General features: G+C 49.4%; 1 protein-coding gene across 1 annotated transcript; it reads left to right on the forward strand.

The window, feature by feature from the left end:
• The first annotated feature begins 1105 nt into the window (after positions 1-1105).
• WNT2B (Wnt family member 2B) lies at positions 1106-13846 on the forward strand. Its single transcript, XM_065885607.1, has 5 exons — positions 1106-1567; positions 7483-7703; positions 8760-9037; positions 9739-10003; positions 12989-13846. Exons 1-5 carry the CDS (start codon positions 1380-1382, stop codon positions 13216-13218), a joined length of 1182 nt encoding a protein of 393 aa, XP_065741679.1. The 5' UTR covers positions 1106-1379; the 3' UTR covers positions 13219-13846.
• The last annotated feature ends 1282 nt before the right edge of the window (positions 13847-15128 follow it).

Here is a 15128-nt window from a genome sequence, read left to right on the forward strand (position 1 = left end):
CACCCTGCCTCCAGAAGCTCTACCTGCCGGCCTGGGAAGTGCGGACGGAAGAGGGGAATCAATTTCTACAGCCATAACCTTCCCCTTCCCAATTTACCACGCCCCCAGGGGGTTGGGGCGCTGGCGGAGGGAGGGAAGGGAGCAGTGGGAAAGAGGAAGGGTGGAAAGGCGAAGGAGAGAAATGGCTCCGGGGCTTCCACTCTCTCAGCAGGACCCCCACCCTGGCCTCTGGTTCGGGAAAGCTGCCCAGCTGTTTCTGATTCTTTCGTACTCGCAGCCCCGCCCGAAGGGGTGGGGGACCGAAGCATCGGGAAAGCTGGGAGAGAGTAGGCTCTGCCGAGCCCGGGCGGCCAAGGGCGGGGAGTCCGCGTCGGGTCCTCAGGTGTGCCGCTCCGCTTTGGCCATCGATTCCCGGTCCACAGGCCGGAGAGAAGCGTCGGGTCCGGGCAGGCGGGCGAGAGCTTTGTCTATAAACATTGTGTGCGGGGGCCTGGGGGTGGGGGGGTGGGAATACGGTGGGCAGCGGGTCGGAGGAACTAGGGGCAGCGAGCCGTAGATGAGAGAAGCCCCTACCTTAAGTCTGCTGCCCGTGGCGCCCCCCGTTGGCAGCGTTGGAAAGGGAGTTAAGATTCTCCCGCAACTCCCCGTGGCAGGGATTCTACCCATTTCACAGAAGCGCAAGAACGGAGAACCCGAAGAAATGACTGAGTCCTCTGTGGCTCACTTCAGTGTCACTGTAGGTTAGATGACAGGGGAAAGTGTCTGCAGCCCCCCTCACTCGGCCCTCCAGGCCATCACCCACGGAGGTTGGGGTTGCCAAATGAAGGGCGCTAGGACCCGGTGGCGCGGCGTGGGCAGGGACTGGGCGACGGGGCGCAGCGCCCCGTCGCGTCCCGCCCGAGCAGGTGGGGGCGCGGTGCAGTGCTAGGGGCGCCGAGGGGCGGAGGCGGCCGCCACACCTAGGGCGCTGCGGGGCGCCCCGGGCTGGCGCGGGCGGAGCCGTCCTGAGGGCCGCGCGTGTCCCCGGCCTCGGCCCCGCCCCGCGCCGTCCAATGAGAGCCCGCGGCCGAAGGAGCTGTCGGCACACTCTGTCCGCAGCCCCACTCCGCGCCGCCGACCCCGTGACACCGCATCTCAGCCCAGGCAGCGTGCCCCAGATCCCGAGCTCGGCGCGGCGTCGTAGGCTTCCGGACACCTCTCCCTGCGTCCCTCTCCGGGACCTGGCGCCCCGACTTCTGGACTTTTGGTGCCCTTAGGTCCCCAGCCGCCGGCGAGACTTATGGCCCCCCAGGGGGGTGAAGTGGGAGCAGCCTGACTACCCTCAGCCGGTGGCCCGTCCACGCCCCTCCGGGCCGCGTGGCGGGAGTCTTCGGGGAGCTATGCTGAGGCCGGGTGGTGCGGAGGAAGCCGCGCAGCTCCCCTTTCGGCGCGTCCGCGCCCCTGTCTCCGCGCCCGCGCCTAGACCCACGAGCCCCGACGGCTCTGGGGCTTCGGCCCGCCTAAGTCTTGCTTGCCGCCTGCTGCTGCTGCTGCTGCTGCTGCCGGCCCGCGTAGACACGTCCTGGTGGTAAGTGTGGCTCTCAGGGCTGGGAGGGTGAGGTGCTGGGTTAGAGAGGCCGGACGCGCCGAAAGGGAGTGTATACAGCTCCCAACACCCCGCTGCTCAGGAGACCAGGTTGTCGCTTTGACGGAGTCAGAGACGATCCGTGCAGGGCTGTCACTGAAGTCGCGGAAGGGCGCAGGGGGGCGGGGAGTGGATAAGGGGGCGCCGCTCCTTCCCCGTCTGGTGATGAGGGCGCTGGGTATTTGGAAAAAGGACGCCCGGTAATCGAGGCTTCCCAGACCTCCTGTATTTCAGCTCAATCCTCTTAGGGCAAAAGCTACCTTACGAGTTTCTCTCAGGATGGATTCAAGGAACCAGTCGCCCATCTGGGGCCGCGGTGGCCGTCCAAGAGGGCCTCCTGATCCCCTAAGGTTGGCCCCCCACACGGGGGAGGTGGAGAAAGGGGCAGATGGCAAGGGCAGACGAGCTTCTCGCTAGTCTACCCTCACCCCATAACGCAGTATGGCTTTGGTTGAGGTAGGAGCACCCGGCGCAAGGTTCAGAAATGGAATTGAGGCAAAAACTACCCCCATTAACTCCCACAACTAAAGCAAACACTTGGGTTTGCATACTTCAGACATTCAGTCTGTTTTGAGGATCTCACTTCGAACCTTGATATCACCCTCCCTTCTTCCTTCTCTTCCTTCCCCAGATGGTCCCATCTCCCATCTTTCCCCTCCAAGAACTAGCGGCTTCTAGAGTCTCAAAGCATTAAGAGATCCTCTCCTCAGATTTCCTGCAGGCCTTAAGAGTCCGGACACTTCACAAGACGGCAGATGAGGCAAAAGGAATTAAAAGTCCACTGGATTATCTATTCTTTTCGGATCCCCTTACCTACGAAAGCTCTGGATGGCACTCATCGTTTTCTCCCAGAAGAAAGAGCTGTTCTCTCTCCTCCCCCACCGTCTGGGGGCTGAGCAGGGGGAGAGTGGGACTGAGAAACGACTCAGTCCTCTTGTCTTTCCTCTTCACCCCCCAATTAAACTGGCCGCTTGGACTGGGCTATTGCCTCTCTCTACCCATTCAGTGCCCCGTTCCTTTCCTTACTCTGCCCCTCCCCCCAATCCTCCCCTCCTCCACAAAGTGTGGTCTCTTTTCCCCTTGCACCCTGTGGCTTCTCTCCTCCGGATTTGGAATCTTGGCTGGAAGGGTGAGGGGTAGCTGGCTGAGGGGCCAGCGAGCTTGGGCTGCAGATTCCTATCATTTCAAGATGCAACTTTCTCCATCCCCATCACCCCCCCACACACCCCCCGTTTTTCCTGTCTCAGGAAAATCTCTCCTTTGGATCTTTTTATCTCTGCAGTGTTGGGGAAGGCAAGGAGGGGGGTTCTGGATGGGGGAGCAGGGAGGCCCATATCTTACATCTGGCTTGAAACATTCCTTTAGAAAGGGAAAAGGAAGAAGGGGACGAGGAGAAAAGCCTTTCAAACTTCAGAGTGAGATTAAAGCCACCCTTTACCTTCATGGTCTCAGTCTGGCTGGGGACTTGTGTCTTCAGAGGCCCTGTAGAGAAAGGATGAAGTGACCACTGTGCATCTTTATCCATTCCAGATGACAATTTGCTTTTAGGGACTCTTGATTGCTTCTTACCAATTTGGAAGGCAGTCTTGGTCCACATGGTGTTTAGGTGAGGAAGTGTCACTCTGGTAATTTCAGCATCCTGGTAGTGGTTCCTAAAAACCCAATTGGGGTTCTTCCTAGTCCGCATTTTGTCCCCTTGGCTACTCCTTCTCCCTTTTCCTTTCTCCCTCTACTACTCTCCCCCATGTGGTTCATATTAAAGATTTTGGAAAAACTCCTGGGTGGAAGAGCTAGCTAGGGAGGGAGGTGGGCGGGTGATACAGAGGGATTCAGCAGTCCCTGTGAAATGGAGGAAGGCAGCCACAGGGCCAGGATGGGCAGTGAGTGCACAGGTCATTTCAGTCTCCTTGCCTCACAGGGGTCACAGCTGCAGGCCCCAGATGCCTGCCTCAGTGGTCAGTCACTTCTGGGATAAAGTAGAAAGCTGCTTTCCAAAAGCAGGTCAGGACCCAAGGTGATTATCTCTCTTTCTCTTAGGAAAAAACCCCAGCAAGATTGATATTCTGTACAACCCCCTGAAGAGATGCCTGTTGACTCTGTGTGTCCATGTTCCGCTCAGGAGCAGAATGTCATTACTATCACCAGCTAACAGTCTGATCTTCCTCACAGCCCTTCCCCTTACTCTCCAACCACTCCCTTCCTCTCCCGACCTTTAACTGAAGGAGGAAACGGGTGGTCTCTTCTTAATCTATGAAAAAGAGAACAAGAAATAGGGGTCTCCTGGCATGTGCCTCCCTGTACTATTTTGTATTCTGCAGGGGCTGGGATGTAAGGAATCACAAGAGCAGGACTGTGTTCAGGACTGTGGATTTACAGGAGGAACAAAGTGATATCATGACATTAACATTATTGATTTTTTTTTGTTTTGGGGCCATGCCAGGGGCTTGTGGGATCTTAGTTCCCAGACCTGGAGCCACCTGGACCACCGGGGAATTCCCCGATATTAACATTATTGTTATCAACCACAGCTGCCATTTAATGAGCCCTTCCTAAGCTCCAGACACTGTGGCTAAGCACCTATAAGCATCATCTTTTACAATCCCCAAAATAATCCAGTGAGGCAGATAATATTATTATCCCCATTTCACACATGAAGAAAGTGAAGGATAGGAGGGGCGTAGTAGGAAATTCAAGTTCACACCAATTTTGGAGCCAGATTGGTCTACTCCTGGTTAATAAGCACCGTGTGCCTCTCTTAGGCTTGGAATTGAAAATGAGCTTGGACTTTGGAGTCAGATGTCCTTGGTTCACCCCAGTTCTCCTCTGACTAGCCCTGATGGACAGAGCTGGGTATTGTTAATCTTTGTGACCTCAGTTTCTTCACCTGTAAAATGAAAATCTCTCTCTCATAGGATTTTTGTGAAGAAAAATGTTTTGTGAACTGTAAAGTATCATATAAATGATATTGTATTAAGATATTTAGGGAGAATAATTGTTTTATCCTTGTGTTCAAAGCCTTATATGGGCTGAGCTAAACCATGTACATGCACTAAAGACTGTAAAAGAAAGGGGGTAAATAAAAAAGAGGACCTCTAGCCTCATTAAAAAGACACAAACCTAAAACATCTGCAATGTCAACAAGGAATAAAGCTATAATTGAAATGAAGCCTATGGCTAGCTAGGAGGAGAGGGGAGTTGGGGATAAATCAGAGCAGTCAGGTTTTGTTTTTTTCACCAAATAGTTATTAAGTACCTGCTTTGTGCCAGACATTGTTCTAGGTACTGGGGATACTGAAGTGAACAAAACAGACAAAACTCCCTGCCTTCATAGAGCAGCATGTCCTAATCACCTGAGGAGGTGGGTAAAATGCCAGTTCAGTAGGGATGGAATGGGGCCTGAGGCTCTGCATTTCTAACAGATTCCCAGGAGATGCTGATACTGCTGTTCTGGGGACCACACTCTGAGTAGCAAGGAGCTAGAACAGGGCATGAGTCACTTTGTCAAAGGAAGGGGTATGAATTGGTCAAAAGCAGGTAAAGAGAGCATTCTGGAGCAGGAAGCTGGGAAGGAAGTAAAAACTTCTGGAAGGGAAACAGCTACAGAGTCAGGGGCATCTCACCCTTCTACCAGCCCATCAGCTGGGAAATGCCTTAAATATCTTTGTGCCCCTAACAGATGAGCTCAGTGCTTGGCACATGGTAGGCATTTTGTAGGCACGCGCTGAATTGAGAGGGGGATGACCTGGGCCTCAGGCTGCCTTGCTGGAGGCCCCCACACTGACTGCAAGGTGCTGACCACTGGTCAGGAGGCAAGTGCCCTGCTCTGCAGAATCTTGAAGCAGCTACTTAGTGGGATAAGGGTGGTAGTAAAGAAAATTATCTTCCTGTCTTACTGAACAGATGTTCCCACGCTCAGTGAGGATGTAACAGGAAGGACCGATGTGGGCTGCAGCAGGATGGAGTTAAGTCAGACCACAGGAAGGACTTTTTACCAGGGTTTGGCATGCCCCACTCCACACTGTCTCATGAGGGCTGGATTACTGGTCTCCCATTCCCATCCAACCCCTGTCTTCCCAAGCCCCAGTTAAAAAAAAAAAAAAAAAAACAACAAACACCCATTGCCTAGAGCAGTACTCGGGGGTGAACTGAGGAAGCAGAATGGTGGTGAGACAGGGACAGGCTCCAACTCCAACGGTCTTGATTCTCCAAACAAAGCACCGCAGCAGTGGGTGTAACTCCCGGCTGTGCGTCAGGCAGCCCTTTCCGGCCTGGCCCAGCCCAGGGTGTTTATTTTGTTTGTTCCTGGAAGCTGTTGCCCTGATGGACAGTGCTGGGGATGCTGATTCCATGGGATTTGTTAGTGGTGGACCAGCCCTCTCACCCCTCCCTGGGACAGATGGGCCCCATCAGCCCTGCTGAATTCCAGAAGAGGCAAACATCAGCCCTCCTTGTGTTTGAGTTGGTATCACCAGTGGTGATCCAGTCTGTGGGTGAGGGCTGCGTTTACAAATGCAGGGGGCCGGGTGGGGGGGAGTGTTGCAGAGAACATAAAGCCCAGGGCAGTCCAGCTTTTCCCTTCTCCCCACTGGCTGCCCTCCCTTCTCCTCACCCACTTCTAGGCCCATTTTGGGGCCCTTCCCAAACCACAGGCTCATTCACAGCCCAAATCAAATCTTTTCTGTCTGTAGCAGCAACTGCCCTCCATGGTCCCCATCTGTTCAGAAAAGGGGCGAGAAGGCGTCCCTTTGATGTGTTAGGACGGGAGAATAGAGAATTCACAGCAAATCAAGGCATGTATGTGCTGGGTGCTGGAGAGATGGAAAGGGAGTGAGAAGTGGGTGTATGGGTCAGATCTCATTTGGTGGCCTTGTGGGGAAAAAAGGTGATGATGAACTCCTGTCCTCTCTCTGAAATGTTCTTCCTGAGGCTTGTGGTGGAGTCCAGGGCTAAAAAGTGTTTGAATGAAGAAAAACTACTTCCTTGAGAAAACTGAGAATGACTCTAGCAACTCACCTATCTTTTATGAGCTCACCCAATTGATCTTCTTATAATCGTTCACATTGGGCAGATTGGGGACTGGAATATGGGGAGTGTCACCCTGTTGCTTAATCTTGGTCTTTGGTTTCCCGCTGCAAACAGCCCTCTGCCCATGTAGATTCATCCAGGACATTATGCCCTTTAAGTTGGGAAGGATGATTTTTAAAGACTCATTAGTTAAGAAAGGTCATGGGACCTTGAAACAAAGGGTGTGGGGAGGAGATTTGGGGTGGGGGGTCATCCTCCCCAGACCTCGGGATTGGGAATAAGGACTCTTAGCTACACGGGTCTGACTAGAGCTGTAAACGTCACTCAAAATTGCCCACTATATCTCTTCCCACTGACTCCTCCCTGTCTCCATCCTTCTCCCATACCATGTCTTTATGGACCAGCCACGCAGGACGTGCCTCTGACATGTGGGTATAACAATGTTGTCTCAGACTCTAGTTTTATTAAGTTTATTTTTCCACGAGGCTCTTAATGTTTATTAAATAAACAGGCAATGAGGTTTGTGTGACATGCCCACAGCTTCTGTGTATGTGACACATGCCTAGCCTGTGTTCTGGGAGTGTGTGTCATTTTGGCCTTTGGCTGGGGAACTGGTAATGGTGAGAGACCACTCAATTACTCTCTCTGCAACTGCTTAATTATTTCTCCAGAGCTTGTGAGGATCGGTTCTCCCCATTGGCCTTGGGGAATATCGGCCTTGGTTGGAGGAAGGGGAAGGAACCTCTCAAGGTTTGAATGCCAAACCTTTCCTCCCCTTCTCCTAATGCAGAATGAAGCCAGGATGCTCTGACAGGGCCATCTCCACCTTGCAGGTACATCGGGGCACTGGGGGCCCGAGTGATCTGTGACAATATCCCTGGCCTGGTGAGCCGGCAGCGTCAGCTGTGCCAGCGTTACCCAGACATCATGCGCTCGGTGGGCGAGGGTGCCCGAGAATGGATCCGAGAGTGTCAGCACCAGTTCCGCCACCATCGCTGGAACTGCACCACCCTGGACCGGGACCACACTGTCTTTGGCCGTGTCATGCTCAGAAGTAGGGGCCTCTTCCACCCTGCCCCAGCTCCTTCTCTTTCTATGCTTGGGGTGGTGAGTGGCTAGTATAGGCATGAGCCCCTCTCTCCTCTCCTGCACACTACTTCATAATCAGAATAAGAATTGTGGGCAGAGCCCAGGATACAGTTGGAAACAGACCCTCAGTACCTTATATATGTTATATGTAGGCAGTGACCCCTTTAAATCGCAGTGTTCTGGGATGATGGGTCAAAGGAACAGCATTCCCTGGTACCTCCATCCTTCTTCCTCCCTTTTCCTTCCCCTCCCCAACCCCCAGCCTGCGGATATCCATGCACTGTAAGGCTGAGGACTGGAAATGGCTGCTCTGTTCTTACCAACACCGTCACTACCCTCACCCCACCACTCCCAACACTATAATAATTGGAGCAAGGAATAAACAGAAAGGTGATATGTAAATATTTGGAGAGTCAGCGGCTTGGACCTGGCTCAGCAAAAGAGCTAAGCAGAGCTAAACAGTAAACTAGCAGAAAGGGAATGAGATGAGAATGTGGAGGTGTCAGAGGGACAAGAGTGATGATGATTCATCAATCCCCAAGAGCAGGGAAGGAAGAAAGCAGGCTGGGGAAAGTAGCATATCTCTTCAAATAGGATGACCCCTGGGCTGGGGTCTCCATTGTAGGGGAACTGTCCAGCAGAGTGGGCCTGAAAAGGCCTGGAATGTGGACTAAGGCTGGCTTTGCTAAGCCGGGGTTGGCACTCAGTGGGAGGGAATGATTCACTGTGAAACTTTTCAATGGATGGACCCAGGGAGTTTGGAAGGAAACAGGAGTACAGGTCAGCCCAAGAGGTCAGACATACAAAGAAGCGGATAGAGAGTTGTGAGGGCTGAGGGGAAGAGGTCAGATTCACTGGGGAATGCTCTTGGAAGGGAAGGGTACCTTGAATAAAGGAGGTACAGGGGTTGCCCTGGGAAAGAAAAGGAGAAGAGGTTTCAGAGTTGAAGGTTGTGTGGGCTAAAGAAGGGGACAGACAAGGGCCTCTTTCCTGAAACACACTTCTACCTTTCTCTCTCTAGGTAGCCGGGAGGCAGCATTTGTATATGCCATCTCATCAGCAGGGGTGGTCCATGCTATCACTCGTGCCTGTAGCCAGGGTGAACTGAGTGTGTGCAGCTGTGACCCCTACACCCGTGGCCGACATCATGACCAACGTGGAGACTTCGACTGGGGTGGCTGCAGTGACAACATCCACTATGGTGTTCGTTTTGCCAAAGCCTTCGTGGATGCCAAGGAGAAGAGGCTTAAGGATGCACGGGCTCTCATGAACTTACATAACAATCGCTGTGGCCGCACGGTCAGTACTCATGTCTGTGCATGTACATTCATATTGGCTGGGAGTGGCCAGTATGTATGATCATGGAGTAAATGTGAAGGTGGAAGCACTGAAGGCTTCTGGATTACTTCCAAAAGCCCCAACCCCTGGAACAGGAGCAGTAAGTGCAAGGGACCTTAGGAATGCCTAGGTTCAACCTGGAGCATAAAGAATCTTCACATAGGTGGAAATTAGGGAAAGGTGGAGAAAAGAAGGGAAATAACTTTTTAAGAAAAAAAGAATCACCTCCTAAAGTCTGAGGAGGATAAAAGCTTGTTCTAGTCAGTGCACTGGTCTTTGAGCACTTCCTATACTGGCCTAGTACTGTGCTGGAAAATGACATGCAACAAAAGCAGAAGGCATGGTACCTTGAACTCTAAAACACATGAAAAGTGGAGGATGTGCCATAATTATGAACAGAATCCTGGGGCTTTAAAGTTCAAATGGGCTATCATGAAAAGGAAAGCACTGTTGGTCTAGGAAGGTTTCCTGGAAAAAGAGGTTCTTGAATTTGATCGGGAAGAATGGGTGGAATCTGACTGGGGAGAGGACAACCGATGGCTCCACTAGCCAACCAGGCCCAGGACCAGCAGACCTCAGGGCACTCATGCTTTTAGTCCTAGGGATGACCATAAAGTACCCTGACTGGCTGCCTTTCCCTTACCTGCCTCCCCACCTCCCAGGCTGTGCGGCGGTTTCTGAAGCTGGAGTGTAAGTGCCATGGCGTGAGTGGCTCCTGTACTCTGCGCACCTGCTGGCGTGCACTCTCAGACTTCCGCCGCACAGGTGATTACCTGCGGCGGCGCTATGACGGGGCTGTGCAGGTAACGGCCACCCAGGATGGCGCAAACTTCACAGCAGCCCGCCAAGGCTACCGCCGTGCTACCCGGACTGACCTTGTCTACTTTGACAACTCTCCAGACTACTGCGTCTTGGACAAGGCTGCAGGTGAGTAAGGAAAGTAGGTAGAAACATGGAGCCCTGATTTTTAGTGCAGGCACCTCTAGTTAATCACGGTCTCAGGAGTTAGGGAAGGAGGTTGGAGAAGCCAGTCAGACGTGAAAACCTTGTAATAAGATTGTTGATTTATGCCTCAGTCTGCCAGGCCCAAAGCTGCCTAGAGAGGAGAAGACACTGAGCTCCTTGAGGCCTGAGGTCATCTATCACTCCTTTATATTCCCAGCATCTGGGATATAGTAGGTACTACTAAGTGAATGTTTAAGTCAATCACCCATTTCAGTACCAAACAATGTATGGGCTATACAGAAGCATAAGATACAGACTAAGTTTTGGCTCTTTACAATCTAGCTAAAGAAATGAGATATAACAGGTAGACAAATGCAACTGCAAAAGAGAGAAATTAAGAAAAGTTTACTTGAAAATGTGGAATTTAAGCTGTTTCTTAAAGTGTGGGGATTATCTGGATAGCTAGAGAGAAGAACAGGTGGATATTCTCTACACGTGAGTAGGGTGGTAGGTGGGAAAGCACATGATCTGTTCTGGGAACAGAGAGCAGATTAATCTGAGTGAAGGTTTTGGGTAAGGAAGATTAAAGACAGAAAGGTAGTAGGAAATACACCATGAATGACCTTGAAAGGGCTTATCCAGTGTGCTGCCACTGAAGATTCTAAAATGGAGTTGAGGAAGCAAGGAGACAGGAGATCCCTACCAAAGGCTAACCATCAGCAGAAAGCAGCAAATCATTCTTGAATCTGTTGCATATATTTGTGGTGGAATTCTTGGGAATGCTGGAAGGTGATGTGGTGTTCCCCTGAAAGAGTGGAAGCTAACCATCTTGGCTCATATTTCAGGTTCAGATAGGTTAAACTGGGAACCACCTGCTATGCAACAGAACTGTTCTTCCCCTGGTTATTGTTATGGGCTCCCAGACTCTTCTCTGTAGTCTCAGCAGTCAGGACCTCGGTAAGGGGAAGCCAAAACCCTTAGCTGTCTTCTATACTATTTGTTTTCACCTATCAGTGTCATTCCTGGAGAAGCAATTAGCTTGGAGCAAAACTGGGCACAGAAACAGGGTGGGGCTCTACCCAAGACACAGAGAAAGTAGTTTGTGTACTTTGAAGGGTGCTAGGAGAAAAAATGCTAAGAAAGCACTTCTGATTCTCCTGGTGATTTCCTGCCACTAAGTTTGTTTTCTTCCCATGTGGTATAATTCAGAGGGCTACTCTCTAAATGCCTAGAAATAATTCCACAACATCCAGGGTGTAAGCCTATGCTGTCATCCTAAAATGCACCTTTGGGGAAGGATCTTTGGAGTTAGGAGGGAGGATGAGTCATATGTGTGTTGGTTGTTCTCAGAGGCGTAACATAGGTCTCATAAAACCCACAGTGGAGCCTGGAATTCAAAGGGTACAAGTCATCCCAGAAGGGAGTATGGAGCCAGGAATTCCCTCCAAAGCAGTACTGTCCCATTGAACTTTCTGTGATGATAGAAATATTCTACATCTGTGCTCTCCAATACAGTAGCCACTTAGTAACATGTGATTATTCAGCACTTGAAATGTAGCTAGTGTGACTGAGGAGCTAAGTATTAAAATTTATTTAATTTTCATTAACTTAATCTAAATGACCATATTTGGCTAGTGGCTACTACATTGGATTGCTTGGCTCCAGAGCATAGAAGAGGCTTCTGGTGCACAAGAGAATGACGTTAAGACTAGCCCTTGAAATCAGGCGGATAACATATATAGTAGACCTAGTCAGCCTACACTCTAGAGCAGTGGTCTCTTAACATTTTGGCTTGTGTACTCCTATCATTAAAAAAAAAAAAATCTGAACATGTGCCTCCAATATATGTATATTTACTTATGAATTATATCTATGTTTCATTGTACTAAAATGTACATTATAAAACATACATACAAAGTAGATATTTTAAATTGATGAGCCCAAAAACAAATATAGAAGTACTAGCATTTTCTTTCCATATTCAGTGGAATGTGGAGACTACTGCTATAGAAATCAGTTAATTTATTCATACCCTTCTTGAACCCCCAGGCTAGTTATGTTCCCATCTCTGGGAAAGAGGTGAAGTAGATATTCTCTAGGATCCATTCCATCTAAAATGCTATGATTTTGTGATCTGTTGGCAGCATCTCTTTTGCAAAAATCAGTCAGGTTGTGAGGTTGTGAGCATTCTCTGTGCAGGGGGAATAACACAATCCCTACCCTTCAAGGGTTCCTACCATAAGGGGTAAGGCAAGGAATATTCTTTAGGAATTCCTTAGGGAGAAGCCGCCTGCCAGTAATGCTTATCAGTTCGCCCCCTCAGTTGATCAGAGATTATAGATATAACTGTCTACTGAGTTAGGTGCTATTATAAGAAAACTAAAGCCCAGAGAGATCAACTAACTTGCTAGATCACACAACTAAGAAGTGCAGAATTAGGTTTTAATCCTAGACAATTTGACATGAGGCACATGTATTAAATTTTTAATGGCCATGCTATACTACTTTCTTGTATAGTACAACTTAATGAAATATAAACTAAGGACCGAAATATTAACAAATGGTAACTGGATCAGAGTTGTAACAAGGCTTCTTAGAAAAGGTAAATTATAGGCTAGGTTTTTTATTTTAACTTTTTATTATAGAAAATTTCAAACATAAAGTAGAGAACCTTCACCCAGCTTTAACAATTATGACATTTTAAGGCTAAGTTTTGAAGGGGATATGGAGATGTGTATTGGCAGGGAGGGCATTGCAGGAAAAGTCATTGGTCTTTGGGGAGCCTTGATAGTAGGAAGAAACAAGCCTGGTACAGAGGGCAGTAAGGAGATGATCATTTTGGCTAGTGGGTGTATTTTCAGGAAAAGGGATTCTTTATGGTTTCCTCATGAGGATGTGGGTAAGGGAACCCAGAGTGGCTGAAGTAAGAGGTAACTTGGTTCTCACTCTCTCTCTTCCCCAACCCAGGTTCCCTAGGCACCGCAGGCCGAGTCTGTAGCAAGACATCTAAAGGGACAGATGGTTGTGAAATCATGTGCTGCGGTCGAGGGTATGACACAACTCGAGTTACCCGTGTCACCCAGTGTGAGTGCAAATTCCACTGGTGCTGTGCTGTGCGGTGCAAGGAGTGCAGAAACACTGTGGATGTCCATACTTGCAAGGCCCCCAAGAAGGCAGAGTGGCTGGATCAGACCTGAACATATAAATACCTCACTCATCCCTCCACTTCAAACCTCCTGACTCAAAAGCACAAGACCTTTGCATGCACACCTTCCTCCATCCTCAACTCTGGGCTGCTACAGCTTCTATTTAAGGACTTGTAAAGTACTCCAGAGGGACTCTGGTGTCCTAGCTGGTTCCTTAGCCCTGGGAAGGAGTTGACAGGGGATGTAAAAAACTGAGCGGCTCCCTGACTCCCCACTCTGGAGGTTAGAAGGCAGAGTGGAAGAGGTAGGAGTCTTCAGAGCGATATGAGTTGCACTAAAGCACATGGTCAAGGTTCATTTTTCCTTTCCCTTGCATTGGCTTCCTGACACATCTTGTGTGTGCAAGAGAAAGGATACCTGGAGAGAACTTCTTTTTTTCCTACCTGGCTGAGGGTAGATGGGACAGAGATGAAACCACATATCTCTTCCCTGGGTCAGTGTGAGCTAACTGCCTGGTACCCCAAAAGAAACTCATAGGCTGAAACATTCTTCCATTATCAAGAGCCTGGGATTGCTAGATAAGAGTTAGCCATAGCGGACAAGTTCCATTCTCATGCTATTATGTTTATAAACTGCTGTGTTTTGTAGGAGAAAAGAATTATATAACTATACAAACATACATTCTCTTCTAATCTCTCCTTTTCAACCTGTATCAGCCAGCACTGCCTCTTTTGCTCACTTGCTGACTGTACAAACTGAGTGGCATGCAGTGTCATGCCATGCCTAACAAACAGATCATTAGAATACTGTAGAACACTCCTAAGAAAGAGTAATTTAGTAGGTCTGCCTAGGCCTTGGGATTTTTACTCTTTTAAACTTTCCACGCATCATTCTGGTGGGCAGCCAGGTTTGGGAAACACCAAGTAAAAGATATGTGACTCACGGAGCATGGGAGAGGGTAACAAGCCTGATCTCAAAGGCCCACATGAGGCATTAGTGTATACTAGGCAGGTAGAGATCGCTGGCTTTGGCAATTTTTAGGAGAGGATCCTAGCCTTTAAAGCTGGGAGCAGGAACCAGTGGTTACAGAAGGAAGGCGAGCTGGGTCTTGGGGCCAAAGTGGTAAACAGCTTAGAAAACAACCTTTCCTCATTTATTCAACAAATCTTTATTTAGTGACTTTCCAAGTCCTGGTGATTATTATCCTTCAATCCACATTTGGCTTAAATTGGGGAGTTCCTTCTGTGCTACTACCCACTGCCTAACTAAGCTTGTAGTGGTAGAGTCTCCAGAGACAGCAGGCTTAGTAAGCTAGAGGGCAGGACACAAGAGTCCCCAAAATCATGATGTCCTATTTTTATATGACTTGGACAGTGGTTATCTCTTGCCTGTTGATATTTTAAAGGAGAAGAGTGGTATAGAAATTTGCAGTTATGACAGACCTGGGTTGAAATCTCAGCTGTGCCAGTTACTGTTTTTGATATTTTGAGAAAGATACCCAAATTCTCTGAGCCTCTATCTTCTCACCTCTAAAATGAGGGTACAAACTTATATCAGATATTGAGTTTTAATTATGCCTCAAACTCCAGCCAACAGACCCTCTTACCAAAGCCTGTAACTGGTCTAGCCCATCCTGACTTCTCTCAGAATCTTCAGTTCAGGACTATAAGGTATTGACAGCAGGCTGTATATTAAGGAGCCTACACAAGGAGTTCTGAATATAGGCCACTTTCCTTTGCCGAGTTCCTCTCCAGCACCCCTTGGGGTCCTCACATGTTTGTGGAGCAGCTTTACTCCGCACAGGCAGCAAGAGGATGGGGGTGCTATAGCTCTGGGCCGTGGGGGCAGATTTATTTGGATGATAGGACTAATATTTGTATAACCTGCTGAGACCTATGTGGGAGAGTTTAGGGTGGTTTTTCTTTTGGTGAGGGGGTTTGCTCCAGTTTCACATCCATTAA

The sequence above is a fragment of the Phocoena phocoena genome, chromosome 1 (assembly GCF_963924675.1).
Source record: "Phocoena phocoena chromosome 1, mPhoPho1.1, whole genome shotgun sequence".
In the NCBI taxonomy this organism is placed as follows: domain Eukaryota; kingdom Metazoa; phylum Chordata; class Mammalia; order Artiodactyla; family Phocoenidae; genus Phocoena; species Phocoena phocoena.

Excerpts from the sequence above, each read along its gene's own strand:
- WNT2B (XM_065885607.1), top strand. The coding sequence starts at position 1,380 with ATGCTGAGGCCGGGTGGTGCGGAGGAAGCCGCGCAGCTCCCCTTTCGG. Across the intron at positions 7,704-8,759 it reads TGGCCGTGTCATGCTCAGAA|GTAGCCGGGAGGCAGCATTT; the intron begins GTAGGGGCCTCT and ends TTCTCTCTCTAG. Across the intron at positions 10,004-12,988 it reads CGTCTTGGACAAGGCTGCAG|GTTCCCTAGGCACCGCAGGC; the intron begins GTGAGTAAGGAA and ends TCCCCAACCCAG.